The sequence below is a fragment of the Cladophialophora carrionii genome (genome assembly GCF_000365165.1).
Source record: "Cladophialophora carrionii CBS 160.54 unplaced genomic scaffold supercont1.2, whole genome shotgun sequence".
NCBI lineage: Eukaryota > Fungi > Ascomycota > Eurotiomycetes > Chaetothyriales > Herpotrichiellaceae > Cladophialophora > Cladophialophora carrionii.
The window spans coordinates 2,049,629-2,069,649 of NW_008481827.1; the positions used below are offsets into that span (position 1 = coordinate 2,049,629).

The 20,021-nt window shown below is 54.1% G+C and overlaps 9 protein-coding genes across 9 annotated transcripts; 3 read left to right on the plus strand and 6 right to left on the minus strand.

Annotated features, from left to right (window-relative positions):
- Positions 1–62: 62 nt before the first annotated feature.
- Positions 63–2,501, plus strand: G647_02812 (uncharacterized protein; the record flags this gene model as incomplete). Its single annotated transcript, XM_008727158.1, has 1 exon — positions 63–2,501. The coding sequence occupies one exon, from the start codon at positions 63–65 to the stop codon at positions 2,499–2,501; it is 2,439 nt and encodes an 812-aa protein (XP_008725380.1).
- Positions 2,502–2,689: 188 nt separating this feature from the next.
- On the minus strand, positions 2,690–4,066 carry G647_02813 (uncharacterized protein; the record flags this gene model as incomplete). Its single annotated transcript, XM_008727159.1, has 1 exon — positions 2,690–4,066. One exon carries the CDS (start codon positions 4,064–4,066, stop codon positions 2,690–2,692), a length of 1,377 nt encoding a protein of 458 aa, XP_008725381.1.
- Positions 4,067–5,426: 1,360 nt separating this feature from the next.
- Positions 5,427–6,218, plus strand: G647_02814 (uncharacterized protein; the record flags this gene model as incomplete). The annotated part of the gene is made up of 1 exon (XM_008727160.1): positions 5,427–6,218. One exon carries the CDS (start codon positions 5,427–5,429, stop codon positions 6,216–6,218), a length of 792 nt encoding a protein of 263 aa, XP_008725382.1.
- Positions 6,219–6,893: 675 nt separating this feature from the next.
- Positions 6,894–9,191, minus strand: G647_02815 (uncharacterized protein; the record flags this gene model as incomplete). Its single annotated transcript, XM_008727161.1, has 1 exon — positions 6,894–9,191. One exon carries the CDS (start codon positions 9,189–9,191, stop codon positions 6,894–6,896), a length of 2,298 nt encoding a protein of 765 aa, XP_008725383.1.
- Positions 9,192–10,056: 865 nt separating this feature from the next.
- On the minus strand, positions 10,057–11,628 carry G647_02816 (uncharacterized protein; the record flags this gene model as incomplete). Its single annotated transcript, XM_008727162.1, has 9 exons — positions 10,057–10,087; positions 10,142–10,226; positions 10,273–10,409; positions 10,464–10,527; positions 10,577–10,903; positions 11,000–11,047; positions 11,096–11,386; positions 11,458–11,515; positions 11,572–11,628. 9 exons carry the CDS (start codon positions 11,626–11,628, stop codon positions 10,057–10,059), a joined length of 1,098 nt encoding a protein of 365 aa, XP_008725384.1.
- A 1,041-nt stretch (positions 11,629–12,669) lies between these two features.
- Positions 12,670–13,710, minus strand: G647_02817 (uncharacterized protein; the record flags this gene model as incomplete). The annotated part of the gene is made up of 1 exon (XM_008727163.1): positions 12,670–13,710. The coding sequence occupies one exon, from the start codon at positions 13,708–13,710 to the stop codon at positions 12,670–12,672; it is 1,041 nt and encodes a 346-aa protein (XP_008725385.1).
- A 971-nt stretch (positions 13,711–14,681) lies between these two features.
- On the minus strand, positions 14,682–15,526 carry G647_02818 (uncharacterized protein; the record flags this gene model as incomplete). Its single annotated transcript, XM_008727164.1, has 2 exons — positions 14,682–15,336; positions 15,399–15,526. The coding sequence occupies 2 exons, from the start codon at positions 15,524–15,526 to the stop codon at positions 14,682–14,684; spliced, it is 783 nt and encodes a 260-aa protein (XP_008725386.1).
- Positions 15,527–16,521: 995 nt separating this feature from the next.
- On the minus strand, positions 16,522–17,694 carry G647_02819 (uncharacterized protein; the record flags this gene model as incomplete). Its single annotated transcript, XM_008727165.1, has 4 exons — positions 16,522–16,755; positions 16,803–16,925; positions 16,974–17,416; positions 17,481–17,694. The coding sequence occupies 4 exons, from the start codon at positions 17,692–17,694 to the stop codon at positions 16,522–16,524; spliced, it is 1,014 nt and encodes a 337-aa protein (XP_008725387.1).
- A 931-nt stretch (positions 17,695–18,625) lies between these two features.
- Positions 18,626–19,926, plus strand: G647_02820 (uncharacterized protein; the record flags this gene model as incomplete). The annotated part of the gene is made up of 2 exons (XM_008727166.1): positions 18,626–19,580; positions 19,649–19,926. The coding sequence occupies 2 exons, from the start codon at positions 18,626–18,628 to the stop codon at positions 19,924–19,926; spliced, it is 1,233 nt and encodes a 410-aa protein (XP_008725388.1).
- Between the last annotated feature and the right edge of the window lie 95 nt (positions 19,927–20,021).

The window sequence follows — 20,021 nt, forward strand, 5'->3', positions numbered from 1 at the left end:
GCAAATGCTTCTCGAAGGCAACCTTCGGATCATACGCCGTCTTGGACGAACAAAATAGCTCGATGGATCATATACCACTTCCACAGGCGCCAAATTCCGACCACCTCGAAGTTCCGCTGTACGAATATGACTTTTACCCATACATCTACCGTGGGCCTTGGGACTCATACCCGGAGCGATGTGGATATGATTATTCAGAATTTTACGGCATGGACCCCGAGACCTTTCCAAAGAGCTTGAGAGGTCCTATAGCTGCTTTTGTGCAATCCTGGCTCTTCTTCGGCGTATTGGACGAGTTTCTAGGTGTTCCTTGTCCTGTCCAGGATTGGACTGCTGTGTCCAAGGACGGACGAGCCATCATTACTACTGCCCATCTATTTTCCAAACTCGAGGAATGGCACCGTCGAATAGCGTCTCGTGACGAAGCAGAGCAAACACAGGCCCGCAATCGGATTGACCACCTTCTGGACCGAATGCACTACTTCCACCGCATGCTGATGCACTCCTTCGAAGATTACAATACCTATTCAAATCTCCTTCCTGAGCCTCTGAATCTTTCCCTAGACGTGTTACATGCTACCTTCACAATTGCGCGCAATGAAGTCTTTCCTCAAGGTAGTCTATCCTTCCCACATTATCTTCATTCGAATGTGATCAAACACAAGCTCTTACAAAATGGCTGGTGCCTGAGCGACATACACCGTGTCTATCAAGACGCTTCGGTTCTCGGTAGATACTATGTCTCGCGGCTGGGCCCTTTGAACAACAGTACAAGCCACCCGCATTGTACGGAAGACGCCTGTCATAGCTGTCAAGTCGATCAACAGGCCTACCAGACCAAGCACGTTTCAGCTGGGTGCGACTGTGACATGATATGTGTCTCGACAAACGCGGTTGCAGAGATACTCCAACAGGGATCCATCCCCACTATCAGATTGAACAACAGAATGAACGCCATCAACATCGAGCAAGCAGACTCATGCTCGCCACCCGATTTTACGGCTATTTCTCACGTGTGGAGTGACGGTCTGGGAAATCTACATTCCAACGGTCTACCGACTTGCCAGCTCCAGAGAATCCAGGACCAAGTCAATGATCTCGGGCCCTCGAAGCAGGCAGATTCTCCGGCCTCGACGAATCGCAATTTCTGGATAGACACATTATGTGTCCCTACTGGAAGCGAGTTTGAGGCCGAGCGCAACCTAGCGATCGCAAAGATGGTAAAGGTCTATCGTCTTGCCAAAGATGTCCTGATCCTCAGTCGGGAACTTGACGAGATTGATTCTGATCGGGACCCCTGGGAATTATCTGCCAGAATTAACCGGACAGCGTGGTTCAGGCGCCTGTGGACGTTGCATGAGGGAATCTTGTCTCAAAAGTCGATTTTTCAGCTCCGCGATGGTCCTGTCGAGCTTTCTTCTCTTGCAGCCCGTATTAATAAGACCCGCGATTGTGACTCAAAGATCTATCAGGCATTACTTCGCTCCATCTTCCAAGAGACTTGCATGCCGTTCACAAAGATGGAAAAATTCAAGTCAATGACAACCCATGATCGCATCCAAGCCATATGGTCGGCTGTCCAGTGGCGGACAACCAGTTACCTAGTGGATGAAACAATATGCTTGGCCAACATGCTTGATCTGGACCTGTCTACGATCCTTGCGATCGACCGCCATGACCCTGAGGCAAGTGAAAAGCGCATGAAGGCTTTCATCCTATTGCAGAGATACTTCCCGCAAGATTCCGTCTTTGAGTCGTCCCACAGACGCGATGTGACCAGTGTCTCAAACCTGACAGCGCGAGGATTCACATGGGCCCCGAAATCGTTCGTGTTCCGCTCCACCAGTGTTGATCCAGCGACAACTCCGTTGCCCCTGGTGGAGGCTGACTCGGCTGGAATTCATCTTTCGCTCCCCAGCTTCAACCCGACGGTCTCATGGGCCGAGTTCATGGAGCATATCGCAATAACCAAAAGTGAGGGCGCTGGCGATTCGGCGCGTATAACTTTCATGCTCCCTTTTGACTGGGACTACTACTATACTATTAGTTGGCTGCCGGAGGATACGAAATGGGAGATCAACGACACGTTTCTGGGAAACACCATCCCAGCAGTTGCCCTGCGTTATGACATTATTTCCGTCACGAAGGAAAACCAGGAACGTGTGCGCACAAGCCCGGCGCAACGGATGTTCGTGCTTGACTCTCTCAGAGAAGGAATCACAAACTCCTACGATCTCGATCGTTTCGATTGGCCTAGCTCTGAGGGGCTTATACTGGCAGTGTCTGCCCGGAATCCAATAGCCCAGGAAAGGATGAATGAAGGCGAGCCCGAGTACCGTGCAAGCATAGTCGCACGGGTGAATGTCTCCAAGATGATGTTCTCGACGTACCGCAGACCCGCATCTGACCAGGTGAAAATTGCCCGCACCTCTGCCGACACGGGTAGGTCCATCCCTATATTTGGAGTCTGGCCGGCCCAAACTCAATGGTGCATTGGATGAATCTCGGAGGAATCGACATCGACTAGAGCTGCTGCTCCTGCGCTGGGGCGGAGCGTTTATGGCTGAGGCCCCATCTCCGGTGTACATATTTTCAGAAGAGGGTGTCAGAGGGTTTCAGAGCGATTGATTCCTCCAAAGGTCCTCCAGATTGGCTCTTCGCCTCCTCGAACATAGTCGCAGTTGCAGTATCAATTGTCGGGCGAGAAATTCCGACTCCCATTGGCTGCTACACCCTTCGGTCTGCACTTGGTTGCAGCCAAAGTGCCAGCACTGAGAAGCAGACAAATCCCCGCGAAGACCACGATGGCTTTGTACATCCCGTGCGCATAACCAGCCGTGTCCGACGACAGGCTCAACAGGGCGGCGCTGATCGGCCCAGCCAGGACGTTCCCGACGCCCTTTCCGAAGCAGAACAGGCTGAACATGGCTTGAGAGGCGGACGGCTCATCGTCGATTGCAGTCACCATCCTCGCCCACATGGCCGTATAGCCCGCGCCGAAGAAACCGTACAAAAGCGCAAAGATGATAAGCGGCGGTAACGAGCGGGCAGGACCCCAGGCCCCGAATGTCGCGGCCCCTGCAACCGAGAGGGAGATGGTCATCAGAGCGTTCAGCGACAGTTTCTTATCCGACAGATAGCCAAAGGTGAATTGTCCCACGACTTGCGACACGCTCATGACGGTCAGGAGTAAAGCCCCCTTCGATACGCTCAAGCCGATGGTCGTCGCATAGGATGGCAAATAAAGAGAGGGGAAGAAATATCCTAGCCCCATCAGCAAATTGCTCACGCTGTAAATCCAGAACAGCGGTTTCTTGAGAAACTTCCAGTCCGTCCTGAGACTCGTGTTGGAGTGGTGTCCCAGGCGGCCCCTCAGGAACGGGACCAGAGGCCCGGTCAGGACGACCAGTGCCACAGCCACAGCTCGCAGCGTCGTTCGGTACCCGAACCTGGCCAACAGCGCCTGGAGGATCAAGGGCATGACGGCACCGGACGCGCCGGACGCAGCGCACAAGAAGCCATACGCCATGCCTCGCCGCGTCACCCAGAACTCATCCACCATCGTCAAGATCGGGTAATAGAAGATGATAAAGCCCACGCCGTACATGACGCCCTGGGTCAGGATCAGCGTCGGCAGCCGGTTGGCAAAACTGCCCGCGATCAGGCCGACAATGCAGAGCGGCCAGCCCACAAGGATCATCTGCGTCCGGTACCTCGACCACCGCCTGATCAGCGGCACGGCCAGGGGAGCTCCGAGGTATGAGATGCCCGAGGCCGTCGTACCGATCACCGACGTGTACCGGTCGCCCTTGAATTCCGGGAGGCTGGAATAGTAGTCCTGGAAGACGCCGAACGAGAGGGGAAATCCCCAGAGTAGAGCTTCAAACACGAACGCCGCGAGTAGTAACCGCCATGCTGCAGCACCGTGGTCGGTTGGGGGGAGACTGGACTGTCCAGCCTGGGTAGAGGGGTCATCGCCTGTATTATCCAGCTCGAGGACTTCAGCATTCTGGTTGGGGATTATAGGATTGGAGGTGGATTCTATCAAGGTGGTCGTTGTCGACATGATGAATAAGATTAATTGTTGCTTGCTTGCTTGCTTGCTGGATGCCTGTCTGTCTACCGAAAGTAACGAGGTAGAAGATTCATGTCAAGATTGGCAAACAAAGAGAGTTAATCACACAGCGTGCAATCGCATTTAATATGATTCACGGGGCCAGAGCATGACGGATAACTCTCGGTTACAGTGCCTGACTGACCCTGCCGATCGCACAGTCTGACATACATACTGAGTACAGTGCATACAGTACAGAGTCCGCAATTCGGTGGAAGGGAGTCTGTCCCTCCGGTGGAGCAAGCAACGCACGTAACTAATCAGCCTTGGCGAAACCCCTGCGATAATCATTGGACGCGCCCGGTTGTTGTCTTCAAGGGTTCTTTTCTTTGGGGGCTCAGCTGTCGCCAATGGCGGAGTGTCTCTCGAAGATCTCTTAGAGACAGTATCATGTGCGAGTGAGTACTCTCCAGTTTCCTGGGAAGATCGTTGATGGATATGGTCGGCCGCAGCGGATTCTACACCAAGCCCTGCGGTTTCTCCTGGCCATCAATACGCGTATGGTATTTCTCACGCCGTGGCTCTGCCGACTTGCGATGGTAATCACGACGTACTCGTACATCATGGCATGATCGATGGTCTTCGCGGACAGGGTTCAAGAATGCAAGTATCGACCCATTCTTGGGATCTTCGAATCATGGGTCTACTTCCCCTGAACTGCTGGCCTGGATACAAGTATCCATTGACGGTGTCGATCTCCGACGCTGACATATTCGTCCTCGGCACATGCTTCTTCTGCAGAGGGTCTTTGTGGACATTCGTTCCCTGCCATTCAGTACTCGGAAGTACAGTATACTCCGATTCTGTCCGTCGTGAATGACATGATATCGGTTCGTCTGCAGCTGCAACGCCGAGGTCTTTTTGGTTGTCCGGTAAGGGACAGACCACTGATGGCAGGACGCATCCCATGTTGAATCATGCACGTGAGAGCGCGACCATGCCGGACCTTAATGATAGAAACACCTTTCCCCGTCACTTTTAAAAATTGTGCTAGTATGAGCACATTGGTGGCCCTCCATTGACTGGCTCACTTCACCGGCAGGGAATGAACACCCTCTAGAACCTACGAATTTATCCCAGTCAGGAAGGACGGCAGCCAAGCCAAGCCACGCCCTACCACAGACAGTAACCTTAGGTACCTTGTGCATGAATACGCCGTGCGCGTATACGAAAGTCAAACACGACCCCGCCGCTCACGACCCTGACTAAGTACTATGTATCTCGCGGATTAGTCCTTCCTACCTTCTTCTTCCATCATCTGTACAATCCGGGTTACACCCAAGCGAATACAGTATACAGCATTCCCGCGAAGATGGCTCCGGCAAACCTTAGCGAAACAGCAAAGACGTTCCGTGATCTCCACCGTCCAGGCCGACCTCTCGTGCTGGCCAACGTGTACGACATCCTCTCGGCCAAGACGGTGGCCGGCCTTCCAAGCTGCCACGCCCTCGCGACGGCGTCTTACTCGGTCGCGCTCGCGGCCGGCACGACGGACGACGAGCTGACATTGGACCAAAACATCGCCGCGGCGCGACAGATTGGCAAAGTGGCCGCCGCCCACGGCAAGCCCTTGACCGTCGACTTACAGGACGGGTATGGCGACCGACTCGCGGACGCGGTCCGGCAGGTCATCGCCGCCGGCGCCGTGGGCATCAACCTCGAGGACTACGACAGGGAGGCCAAGACGTTCTACTCGGTCGACGAGGCCGCGGCGCGTGTGCGGACCGCCGTGCAAGTCGCTGGGGATGCCCCGGGTGCTGGGCTGCGTGACTTTGTGGTCAACGCGAGATGCGACACGCTCGTCCAAGGCGGCGAGCTCGCCGAGGTCATCGAGCGCGGGAAGAGGTATCTGGATGCCGGCGCGACGAGCGTGTTCGTGTGGGGCGGCAGGCAGCGCGGCGTCAGTCGTGCCGAAGTCGAGCGGCTGGTCGCGGCCTTTGACGGGCGGTTGAGCGTCTCGTTCAAGTGGGAGGAGGGGCTCACGGTGGCCGAGTTGGCGGCGATAGGTGTCGCGAGGATCAGTGTGGGCCCTGCCATCATGTTCTTCGCCATGGCAGAGTATGAGCGGAGGGCGAGGCACTTGCTTGACCAGGCGCAATACTGAGTATGGTACGTGGTGGTATCAATGACTGATTCGTGTAGTATGTAGTAAATGATTCGAATTGCGGTAGTGCTGCGGTATCGCTATTTCGCTATTGAGCGATGTTGTCGGATTGTGGACGTACTGGACCATGGGTACCTAGTCTTACTCCGTTGTGTTTCCCCGTTCACACCTCACCAGCAAAGCTGCGAGACAGGACGCCGGCGGGCAGTCGAGATGGAATTTTGTTGTCGAGGTCAAACATACAGTAACAACTACTGGTCTCGAAAGCACTGTGCTGCGCAATTTAGTCTTTTGTTTTGCACTGTTTGATTCTGCTCCTTGCATGAACACCTGACGTGTCTTGCGAGCGTGTCCTGTATACCATTACTGTAACATCCAGCACAGGTAGGTGCTGTATGAGTGAGCGCCCGTCCAGCCCGGGAAGTTCTGTTCCCATGAGGCGCCTTCCTTGGGACATGCGCAGTGAATCGATCCCATCCCACCAAAGTCCACCCAGTTCAATCCAGCCCGCTATATGCAACCCTCCGCAATCCAATGCAATAGATATATTTATCCGGTGTGAACGCAAAGAGAAGTCCTCCAAGTCATTCATGTCCCCAAGCACCGTTGACCTAGGTACCAAGCCAAACCCAACCAACAAGGCCAATCCCTTCCTGAATTTCCCTTTTGGTGCGATCAGAACTTCTCACTGGTAACACCGCGTGTAATATGCACAAGCAACCATGTAATAACTTGGACCACGAGCGTCAAAAACCACACGACAAGTTTCAACCCCATCACCAGGCCTCCAATCGCGCCTCTCGTCACGGCGGGTAGTTCCTCGCCCTTGCGGTCGCCGGATTGGTAGTGGCCCAGCTTCTCGAGGTCGAACTCACGCATGACGATCTTTTTGTTCTTGTTCTTTTTGTTCTTGCGCCGCGATGACCCTTGCTCGATATCGGATGACGAGTCTGTCTCTTCCGAGGTAGAGCGACCAAACCATGTTCTTGACGGCTTGGACTTGGACTTGGCCTTCGAGGACGACCTAGCCGCGCGGACATCCTCCCGGTGAGTTTTTCGCATCAGCTTGGCCTCCTCCTCGGCCTCTTCTCGCTCGGCGATGGTGGCGTAGAAGGCTGACCCGGCGTAGGATTTCACGCTCCCGGGTCGGGTGCCCACGGGCCGGACGCTCCCTGGCGCTCCCGCTCCGTTGAAGATGCTGCGTGCTCCTGTAGCAGGGCCGCCATATCGGGACGGTGGTGCGGGTCGGGGCTTCCAGACCTCCATGCTGCCCAACGCAGGGTTTGTGGTCGCATCCGCGACTGCGACGGCCATGATGGCCGACACGACGCAGTCGATGCTAAAGAGAGACGGCATAAGTTCTAGGATGGAGTTTGCGTCGATGTGGAGGATTTCAGACGTCAGGTCCAGTGTTGCGAGGGGCGGAAATTCCAAGGAAGGAGACGTTTCCGTCTGAGGGATGGTTGAGAAGCGGCGGATGCCGGGTCCTGCTGACGATGGGTTCGCCGTCGTGGGTGTCATAATGCTTGCGGCCGCGCGGCGGGAAGCGTTAGGGTCAACGACGTGGATGGAAGGGAGGGGACTGTCTTTGGAGATAATGATGTGTAGGACCGGTTTTCCCGTTATTGAGCGAATGGTCGTAGGGGAGCTGGGGATCGGCGATTTGGTCGCAAAGTCGCCGCCCATGGCGCCGCGCCCGATGGCCGGATGTTCAAGTTCGTAGAAGCCGCCTCTGGCGTTGTACCGAAGGCTGCATGCTTCTTGCTTGGCTGCTCTTCGCACGGCCTGGGCTTCGATGTCGTCTCTGTCCGTGGGAGCGAGGTTGTGTTGCTTGGCAAGCGCGGCGGACTGGTTGATTGCCAGCATGGCCGCGAGCTTGGGGAAGACAAAAGCCACGAGGCCGTCGTTGGGTGGCTGCCTGCGTTCGGCGGGCTCGAGCGGGCAGAGGACGACGTCGCGTGTCAAAGGAGGTTCGGCGGACGAAGGTGATGTGGCTGAGGGGGGCACCCGCTTCGGGCAGGTCTTGCTGACAGCAATTTCGTTGGTGTCGTATGTCTGGAGTGTGTAGAAAGGTAACGAGGGATGCGAGCCAAACACAAATGTTGCCTCCTCCGTTCTGGCCATCTCAAGCTCAAAGCTCCTTATCGAACACCCGGGCTCCGTGCCATGGGACACGTCCCATAACTTCTCTAGCTCCCTCTGTGTCGAAACGCGTGGGCCGACATTCACACTCATGACATCTGAAGGGAAATTGAGGACGCTAGCAGGGGCTGTCCTCGGTGCCGCCGCGGCAGTAAAAGGCATCGACAAACTACTTCGGTACTCCTCCCGTGCAGGGGCAGCGAAAGGTGGCATGCCCGACAGCCTCGCTGGTAGCGGTCTAGGTGGAGCATATGCTTGCTGAGTTAGAGGGACAGAAGGATCATAGACGGGGAACATTGACCGGATTGGGACAATCGGAGATGGATCGACAGGTGACTTGTTCCTGTTAATCGGTGTTGATGCCGTGGGAGCCGGCTGGGCGACCAACGTAGTAGCTGATCCTGTGCCTAGCGATGAAGAAGGCTGTGGAGACGACTGGCTCATCCCTGGTGATTGATAAAGTGAGGGTGTATATTTGGCTGCTGCTGTGGACGGTGAGGTAGCCTGAGTTGGAGTTCGGCCGTCTATAGGCGAGTGCGTGGTCACTGCTCGGCCGATATCATCTGGCGAGGGTGTTGATTCTCGTGTTCGATGCTGCTCGTTGAAGTGCGTGGGAAGTTGAGGCAAGGGTGGTCGTTCCTCTTCCATCTTGAATACAACCGACTCTCCCGCAGGTGACAGAGTATCGTCTGGTGACGCCACCATGCTAATCCTGTGCAAGCTGGGATTTCTCTTGTGGGGATTCGGGATGGCGATCTTGGGAACTGTGGTGGGGAAGAGGGAGAAGCCGTGTATCGCGGAAGTGGTTGTGGTAGCGGTTGCGGTGGCCATGATGAATGCACGATTGCAGCGTACGGTTGGCTATGCTGTTCCTGACAGACACTGAGAGGAGCAGACCTGCTGCACGTAGAGAGAACGGAGTGAAGAAGTGAAGGAGAAGGGAATGCACAACGCGCAGCACACAGCCTCAATAAACTGTCGATGGTAGACCAGACACACACGAGGACAGAAGAGAAGGATGAGAGCAATGGCTGGGAATGAGGAGATATGAAAGCATCCAGACAGCCACCAACGGTTCGTTGGTCAGAGAGATAACTGACTTACAGAGACATCTCCTATGATGCAAGCGACCCAATGGGTGAGCGATGGGAGAAGAGCTACCTTGGCTGGCGTTTAGCGGCTCAAGATAGAAGTTATGCCAGATCATTGAGATCTATCACATCTTCAAAGGCGCTGTTCAAGCCCATTGGCCGTGAGGGAAGCCAATCGCAGAGGCGAAGACGGGCGAGGTGGATATTGAGAGAGAGGAAGAAAGGAGGGTGAAGTACAAGTGAAGAGCCGGTGAAATAGCTTGAAACACGCCCAGCGCGTACGCATTGCTGTGATTGGCGCCTCTATTTCGGGTGCCTGGATCAAATACGCGGTTCCGTATCGTGATTGGTCGGGCATCCACCACGCATTGAATCTGCGTTCGGTTCTTGACGAACACGCAAAGAACGGTCTGGAGCACATGCAAGTTCTTCACAGGTAGCAATTGCCGGTTCGGACTATAGCAAGATACTTCGAGGATACATCTGCTGGCCTATGCGCCAGCGTGTCTGCTGCGACAGCACCACTGCACGGACATTCCTTCTTGGGCGCCCCGGCTACCTTACGGCGGTTCACGAGAATGGCGATGGACCAGCGCTTCGATGCATTACGGCAAGTTAAAGTCCACCACGATGCGTCTATACTGGTTAGTAGATGCTCTGCATTGCATTTCGTCTTGTGGCAGCACTCACCCCGCTACTTGCCCATTCTTGAGCTTCTGGACTGATTCGTTGAACTTGCTTAACCCGACTACTGTGGGCTCAAGGCGTAGTTTACCTGGAACGATATCAGCTCGGGCACTAGCAGTCCGCGAAGATCATACCTCGTCTCGCGAAATCCAATGTTTCATCAATGTCCGCCAGACTGCTGACCAGCGTGCCCTTGATGGACTGGTTCCTGAAGACCAACTTCGAAGGGTCAAGGTCGACGTGATACTTGCCATGTGGCGGGATTCCGATGCTGGGATCATATCAGCGATGCGTTGACAGCTACCCAGATCGTGTATTTGCTCACCACATGACTTGCCCACCTCCGCGGTTTCCTAGATAGTCGAGTGCTATGGGGTAAGATTGTACAGCTATCGCGTCGTCAGTATGTCGCGTCTGTGGGGCTTGGTCATTTCATACCTGTCACAATTACGCCGTGAGCACCACCTCCTGTGATCTCAAGGACTTTCTTGACCGGGTCTTCCTCCTTGAAGTCGATGAAATGTTCAGCACCCAAGCTCAATGAAAGTTTCCGTCTCTCGTCTCCAGTATCAACAACGATTGGTCGGATACCCATTGCGGAAGCCAGCTGCACGCCTTGGATGCCGACGCCGCCGCCACCACCTGGGAAGACTGCCCACTGACCTGGCCTCAGGTCTGATTCTTTGAGAGAGGAGTAGATAGTGGATGCCGAGCACATGACGGGGCCTGCAACATAGTCCGATACGCCCTGCGAAAGTGTTACAACTCGACAGCACCACTGCATTTTCTCAGGCTGCACATACATCCGGGATGATCTGTTGCGGACCGTCAGCTGTGGTCACTCGGAGCGCGATACAAAACTCACAGTAGTGTAGTTCTCGGGAGAGACGACATATTGCTTGTAGGATCCTGCAGGCCATCAATACCCTACTCTGCTCCAGGACTGCCCTCACTCACCGTCACACATGCCACCGGTAAAGACGGCCTGTGTGCAGTATGTCTCTTTGCCAGATTTGCAGTATTCGCAAGAGTGGCAAACATCTTGAATGGGCTTGAACCCGGCGCGCTGCCCGACTTTATATGCCTTGACGTTCTCGCCAACCTTGACAATCACTCCAGCTCCTTCGTGACCGGCACACTTCGTCCCCATCTCAGACATCTTCGGGAGATTCCAGTCGTTAAGCATGAAGTGGATATCGCTGAGGCACAGCCCGGTGGCATTGAGCTTGATCAAGACGTCGTTGGGCCCTGCAGAGGCAAGAAGCGGTCAGATAGTTCGATATAGTGCGGGAGTCCAAGGAGACGAGCTGGGATCATACCAACTTCCGGTACGGGGACCTTCTCCACCTCGACGTAGAAGTCGGGACCTTCATTTTTCTGCGACAGAGTGTGAGAGGTCGAAGTTGTCTGAGATGGCACTGGGAGCAACGTACAACAACAGCAGCCACACACTCCTTCGGGATGTCGAAGGTGGGAGCAGGTTCGCCCATAGTGAAGAGGCGAGTAAGTCAGGAAATGGAACTGGCAAGTCAGGGCACAGAAGACACAAGATCCGACTGGAAAGGCGAGGAGTGTACAGCGAGGGGTGGCTCAAGAAAGCCTGGGTCGGGACGCGTGCTCGGTTATGTAGTCCAGCCCAAGGACGTACTGCGGAATCATTGTGCAGGATACGCGCCAGGTCAGTGGGCAGGGGGCAAGAAGAGGGGTTTGAAGCCCTCAGCATTGCTTGCCTAAGCAAGCAGCCAATGTGTTCTCGGGATAACCCAATCCTGGACGCACGCATCACGGCCACAGACCCAGAACTCGGAAGAGTGTCAAGGTCACTGACTCGGCCTGACTCGGTGTATCTCGCAAGTCTGGCCCACAGGCGGAGCGAAGCTTCAGCCCAGTCACTCCGAGTCGTGAGGCGACCCAAGACCCAAATGGCATGCATCGGCAGGCGGATGACCCAGCCTCCGAAAGAGGAATGTCGAAGTCGCCAAAAGACATGTTCTCGCACTGCCGCACTTCGAGCTGCGCTGCTCGTCTGGAGTGATCAGATGGGAAACCAAATGCGCGGGGCTGCGTCGTGAGGGGAAGTTGAATAAACGAACGGTGGTGGGGTGCAGTGCAGTGGGGTGTTTCGGTGTTCCACAGTGACAAGCGAGCAAAATCTGGGGCACCAACTGGGGGCCGGCCGAGGCAGTAGGGAGTAGTACCTAGGGTACGAGCCACTGTGGTACAAGGTCATCGTATCATTTGTACGCCGCCCGGCGAACTAGCCGCGAATGTGCAGGAAAGATATTGATCGCCTTACTTCCGCGAGATGCCTTATGATCCAAGTGATCGGAGAAGACCTGCTACGGCCGCCGCAAAAAGCAGCTTATGCGCCTGTTGTTACTGCATCTTTCGATACCCCGACAGAATCAAAAGGTCGTCGATGCTGCTATTCATCCGGTAGCTTAACTAATCAAGGCATCCACAGCCGAGGACCGAAAACCATGACCTCTCCCTTGGGATCCCGAGCATTGACAGCATTTGCTCTCTTGCTATCACTCGTCGTCTTCGATTGCGATGACATCCGCGCCCACTGTGTCCCAAAACTCGACCTTTCGTCGCAGTACCCTGGCACCAAACCCGCGAGCCGCACAGGCACCATGGTTCGCGACCTCAAAGAACAACTGAGCGTAGTTGATCATCAGGGGCTGCAGCTTGTCTCCCAAATTCTGAACGAGCCACTCCTCGAGAACGTCTTGATCGCCTCCGCTGTCTTGAATGTTCGACGTTATCTCCGAATTGCACGGCGCAAACGCTGCGTTCGCCTCTGGTCTTGAAAACACGATCATGGCGATGCCGAGAAGACATTCGACATCGTATGGTTGGTGCTGAGCTTGAGTAATTTTCCGCACCACCAGATCCTGCATGCTCTTCAATCCGATGCGCTTAGCGATTACATAGAGATGAGCTCCTCTCAATGCTTCCTCTTGGTAATGGGCTGCCGAGGTGCACCCGTCCAGTCGTTTGGGAAGTCTGTTCTCTCCCAGTGGGTTATCGATGATCGCAGGCATGTACTCGTGTGTCAATAGGAACTCATATACCGAGTGAAAGTGGTCCGCCGAGATTTCCGTCAATTCTGGATGCATGATAAATGGTGTCTGGGTACCGGTTTTGTTCACTAGCGCTTTCAGCGCCGCAGCTTTGTCGAGGTCCTCCAAGCCCACTTCATAGACTGTATTGTTAGCTCCCACGTAGATTCGCACCTTTTCACTCGAGGCCTTCAATCGCAGGTCAGCGAGCGCCTGACTTTCAGCTTCTGACTTGATTCTGACTGATGGTCGAGGCCCGGCTGGTTTCGGCCTAATAGGCGATTGCAATGGTGAGTTCATTGAGGCTGTCGTCGCTGTTGACTTCCTCTCCGTGCATACTCTTCGTCGTTTCCTTGTATTGGTTCGATGGTCTCCACGAAAAGTCTCCCTACCGATCTCAGTAGCCTCCGCATCGCCGCCGAACTCTGGTACAAATAGTGCTTCTTGTGAATCTTGTCGCAGTGGCTCGTCCACTGACACCTTACGCCCATTCCGGCGTCTTGACATCGTGGACACGATCGAGAAGAGGTGAATCCGAAAGTCGGATGGCGGTGATCAACTAGACTGGGTCCAAACTTCGATCCAGGAGAAATCAGCGACCAGAAATTTGAGCCAGAGGTGCAAGGAAAGAGGCAATCATCATAGAAGCTGGATGTAGAAGTTGGATATCGAATGTGCCAATATGATCAACATCAGGTATAAAAGAGATAAGCTGGATAAAGAGATGAAGAGTGAGTGACGGCTGAAAGAGATTGGGTCAGTTCTCGAATGGAAATGAACGGGCACCCGAGGCGCAGAGCATGTGAAGAAATCGAACTGAGAAGTCAGTCGGGAATCACCCAAGGGTCCCCATTTGGCAATAAGACCTGCTGCATAGTGTCAGTTCACCGAGAAGCAGACCAAGATAGAACGTTTGAGGTGGCCGAATCTCTCATTTCCTATTTCTTGATCATAGAGGTTCCCGTGCCCATCCCCAGGGATTGAGCCGAGAGTAGCTTCACCATATCAGATGTCTTCGCCGAGTTGAGTCGAGAAACAACCCATAGATACATAAGAGTTGCGAGTTGTAGATCGCACACTGTGTCTGTATTGAGTCGATTACTTCCCTGGAATTTTCAAAATCCCAGTTTCTGCTGTGAAAGAGCGGAAAGCCGAAATTGCGCCAAATCAGGTGCCATTAGAAAGAGTAGGGTTCTGTGATGAAACCAGTAAGGGTGTCGTCGGCCAACCTCGAGGAGAAGTGGAGTTTGTTGCTTGCTGTCAAAGCAGGCGAACGGGTTTCCAAACGACCCGTAGTCGATGCCAACGGCCCTGGTGACCATACTGTCCTACCTCACATCATAGCTCCAAACCATCGATCCCGTTCGCGACGATTGCAGCCCTTAGATGACTTTGGGAGACCTGCTATTGCTGTTGGAATGATGTAAGCCCCTGTCACGAGCCATCACTGGATCATCCACCACAGAACACGCGTGAGCTTACCTGATCTCGACAATGTCATCGATGTGATTGCACATGGCCACAAACAGGTCGAAAAACAATTTGCCCCCATTCTCCATTTCCATCTGCATGGTTCCACTCCTCTTGAAAGTCTTGCGACTTCGAATGATCAGAGCCAAGTAATGAGCGCGGAGGCGCGACTCTGTGTCCGGCGTGTGTGCATACGCATACCGAGCCGATCGCAAGATCACATCAACCTGGATTCCCGACTGGAGCCCCTGTTTCCGTAGAGCCACGCGCTTCAGCTCCTCCAGGTTGTATTTGTCGGCAGCGCAGTACACGACGGTGTCCCTGAGGACATCGCCACCGGCTTCAGAGAGATAGATTGTCGATGCGCTGCTTCCGCGGCCACCATGTTTTAGATCCTGCTCGGCATTCTCAAGATCCCAAGTGTTTCGCCGCTTGTTGTGCACCAAGCGGGGATAGTAGTCACCCTTGTACAGAAACTCGAGGACGCAAGACAGGATTTCGGGTTCTTCATCGGGCAGTTCCACCCTCTTCGAACCGCCGTCCAGGAACTGGCCTTTCAGGGCAGCAACAAAGTAGGGTGAATGACAGAGGACGTCTTCGTGAGCAGCGAAAAGACGTTGCTCATGACCCACCACCAAGGTGACGATGGGACTCGTCAGCGTACTGGACTGCGATCAGTGATTTGACCATGCGCATGCGCAGATGGCTCTCTGGCTGCTGCCTACCTTGCCACTGGCGAGCCGGCGTCCACAGTGTCCTGCATCTTCTTCTTCACATGTTCGGGATAATTGGTCTTTGTGGTCTTCGACTTGACGATGCGACCATCCCTGGTGTTGAACGATCGCTTGAACATCTCGTCGAGAGAGCGCATTGGCATTCTTGTTGGTTGTCAAGATCCAGAGATACACGAACGAGCGAAGGAAGGTATGAAGGAACGGCAGAAGAACCTATGAGAGTTGTAGAGAGCGTGATAGGTTTTCTTGAGCGACGCTTGATCCACAGAGTACCAGGTGATCCGTGAGCTGCGAAGTCTTCTGGATGACCCCCTCGCCTGCCAGCCTCATCCGGAGAGATTGAGAGCCAACAGCCAATGGAAACCACTCAGAAAACTCGACGGTCGAAAGTCCTTGCTCAAGCAAAGATTTCCGGACGCGCGTTGATTTGCCTGCTCATTTGCGTGAAGAAAGGAAAGGAAGGAAGATGGAGCGAACGAAGCGAAAGATATACCCAAGGCGCAGGCGGCTGCAGGGCTTGGCGAAGGCAACCACGCCAACGAAGCTGCGCCGTCAAATCATGGTTGGGTGAACTGCGCCTCTCCCCAGGAACGCTTGCAGGACAAGCTGCAATAACCTAGGCGGGGATGGGTCGGGGCGATCGTGCAAAGCAATGAGTTGAAGCTTCCATGATATTTTGTGAATCATTTGTTGACATCGTCAGCTGACCGCGTTCGACATCTGCACGCGTCTCGTGCCCATAACGGGGATCGCGCCAGAGTTATCAGAGACCACGACCTCAGCTCGTGACGTCGTCATTCTCCATTCTTCCGGGCGCCTGTGCACATTCAGTCCGGCTACAGACGACAGTTCTGATAGCTCGGTTCCTGGTAAAGCTCTGCATTCTCACCCGAAGTTTTGGGTCAATGTCGAAATACCCAACTTCACCCAGCGCATCGGTTGTTGAGCGAAGGTAATCGGCCAGGCGGAAGCCAAGTTGCAAGCACTCCTGACATTGCCGAGGACGAAAATTCCGCTGTTATGTGGAAGTGCCTGGTGTGGAGAGTGGGCTCGCAATATCGGCGCACCCAAGGTCACTGGCGTATTCCCTCAACGACACGGGCGTCCATTCAGTCTAGAAGTAGGTCCGCATCCTTGATGTCCATCCGTTGGCCTCGACATTCTTCTGTTCCAATACACTGTACTGCCTGCTTTCCGCGATCTTTCGCTCCTTGTCTTGACGTGATTTGATGCGCTCGAGAATCTCCTCCGACGGATTCTCAATCGACTCGGGAGTGGGCTTCGCAATCCCTGCCTGGAGAGCTTCATATCGCTCACGACAAGCATTCTGCGAGAAGTTGACAATGGGCTTGGAGCAAGAGCGTCAGCAAAGGTCTAGGATTGCATCAGAAGCACGAAACTTGCCTTCATGGTCTTCATCTGATCTGCCACCATACGCCATTTCTTAGCTTCGATCTCTTCTTTCAGCCTCTTGACCTCCTTGTCTGTCTTTACAACCGCTTGCAAGAGAACGTCATCCTAGCGACAGTCAGTTTTGCCGACACGAGTTCCCAGGAAAAGCCTTACGTCGCCCTCGTGCCAATCCGTCAAGTCAGCATCAAGCAAGTCGTCCTGTCTCTTCTGCAAAGCCGCCTTGATGCGTCTCCAGCGAGTGCCAATCGTCTTTGGGTTGTAGGCAGTGCGACCCTGGTCGATGAGAGCCTTCGCGATGTCCTTCTCCAGATATCGTGCTTCCTTCATGCGGACAATCAGCTCATCATCGGAATCCAGGTCGGCTGTGACCTTCTTCGCCACGGCAGGGCGGCCTCCCTGGATTTTCATCTTCTTGAGCTCGGCAGCATTGGCTATCTTGGAGGACTCGAACTTGCGGCGTCGCTTCGGCTTATCGGAGTACAGGTCATCATCGGCATCGGATTCAAGGTCGGCTCCGACTTCACTATCTTCTTCGTCCCAACCCCGGTCGCTTTCTTCTCCCTCGACTATGGGACCGCCAACCGGTCGACCCACACCTGGTAGGGTCAGAACCGAAGAGGCAGTGCTTTGGTATTTCGCTGCGCTTGAATGCAAACATACCTAATGGGAAATAACTCGGGTCGAGCTGCTGGTGTGCAAAGTAGGGAAGGCGGTGAGTGCTCTGATGGAAGACGAGTGAAGGGGACACTTTCACTGAAGGGTATGTCGGAGATTTTCCTCGAAAGCTGAGGTTCTGAAAAGGCAGTGGGTTGCGGTCGTTGCGGTCACTGTCCCCGTCCTCGGTGTCTGGTGGCAGTGAGGGCGAAAAAGACATTCCGAATCTCGTCATAATTGAGCAGCAAAGAAAAACAACAGCCAATGTCAGGATATGAGGCCAGTAGCAAAGAGAAGACAGCCAGACTGGGTGGAACGATAGGGTTTTGAAGGGTGAGAGGAGGTGACGGGAAAGGCAGTTGAAGCTGAAATTGACTGCGGAACACTGGTTGCAAGGGTGATATCTGAGCTTCACGCGCTCAGGTCTGTTTCAACTGGTGAAAGCTACCTGTGAACCGCATGCCCCCCAGTAGAGATGAAAGCGAAGTCTCATACACATGACTCCCGGCAACGCAGCCACTCCCACCTTCAACTTCAGTTGTACTTCCAACGGAGTCGAAGTCTCCAAACCGTCATCCGGCTTCCACAAAGTGCAATACGCTTACGCCAGAGGTATTAATAGTAGATGTTGGGCTCTTACCTCCATCGTCTCCAATGCTGCTGTTTCCGTAGAAATGGCGACCGTCCTGCCTGCCATAAACTTCTACTAAAACGGGTCATCTCTTGTTCCCACCAACTCAGACACTAGATGGAGGTGACTTTACCTCATTGCCATGAAGGACTGTCAGAGACATTCAAGCACTGCTGATTTCTTGACGATCCGCGTACAAGATCGCGTTCGAGGAATGCACTCCAGCGCCGGCACACTCTGGTGTGTCGGCCGAGGTGGGAGGTAATTGGCTATTCGATTTTGACAGTGAACACCAACTCCTGGCGTCGACGTCATTGTGGCGCAGGCGCGCCAGCTCTCCATCATCGGCCTGTTACCATGTGCTCGAGATGCATTTCCTGTTCATCATCGATAATAGCTGTGATACCCTCCTCGTTTTCACTTCGTTCACTCCGTTCTTTTCAACTTTCGCATACCCTAGGATTGTTGGTTCTGCCCTAGATATTCACTTGTAATCGACGTTCGCGATAGGTCGGACATTATGGCAATGGAATATATCAATTACATCAAAGCCAAAGCCCGTCTTGCGACGGCACGCAAGTCTGAGGCGCCTGTCTTATCGGAGGAGGATGAGAAATTTCTCGATCACATAACCTCGCAGGAAAATCCACCTCCACTCCCAGCACGGCCTGATGTGCCCACAGTAGTGAAGGATGCGCAGCTTGCTCTTATGGATGGCGCACAGAACGTCCCGTTGCCTCCTGGGACACCATCCGAACTTGCTGAAGAGCCTGATATGATTCAGGATGACGACCAGCAGCTCGCACCAGAGTCGAGATCGAGAAAAGCATGGAGCTGGCTCAGACGCGACAGTCGAGATGCAAAGCGCCAGTTGAATGAAGCTACTGCTGCTGGATTGGACGATATCGCCGCGGACCTCAAGAGGCGTGAAGCTGAAGACACTGATGAAGAGAAGCAAGCGAAGAAGGAGGAAGAGGACATGACTATCATGCTCGAACGACTCAACCTTGCTGCCGTCAATAATCGCGTCTTCTCAATTAGCGACGAAACCCAGGAGCTCTTGCAGAAGTTCAATCTTGTGTTCAAGGACCTCATCAATGGCGTTCCCACAGCGTACGATGATCTAGAGAAACTGTTGACCAATAGCGACAGGCAGCTGCAAAGCACCTTCAACTCTCTCCCAGGCTTCCTCCAGAAACTCATCGAGCGGCTTCCCGAGACGATGACCAAGGGTTTCGCACCCGAGATAATGGCCGCAGCAGCTGAGAGAGCGCAGAAAAGCGGCGTCAACATGGAAAACGCCGGGAAAGCGGCTGCTGCCGCAAAGAAGATGGGCTTCAAGACACCATCGCTCAAAGAGCTGGTTGGTAAGCCAACTGCCATAACGGCCACGCTAAGATCGATTATGAACTACCTCCGCGCGAGGTTCCCTGCCTTCATGGGGGTCAATGTGTTGTGGTCTCTGGCAATGTTCGGTATGTACTCCTCGACCTCCAGGTTGCCCACTTAACAAAGGCTTGCAAATCTCTGACTCATTGGACAGTACTTCTATTCGTCTTCTGGTACTGTCACAAACGCGGCCGCGAAGTCAGGTTGGAGAAAGAACGACAGCTTACAGAAGAGGAGATGCAGAAGCTAGACGTGGAATACAGGGCAGAGCATCCAGATGAACGTCCGACAACGACTGCCGACAAAGGAGCATCCATCGAAGACGTGAAGGCTGGGATTCAAGAGGTAGAAGCTGCGAAGCAAGCGACTGAGGTGCCTGAGCAGCCCGTCCAAGTGGAGCCTAAGCCCATTCCTCCAACCACGGTACCATGACCAAGCGGTATTGCGCGGGACCGGTCCATCAAGGGAAGATTGATCAATGAGGAGAATGAACGCGTGATGACCTGCCACATTACACAGTTATGATG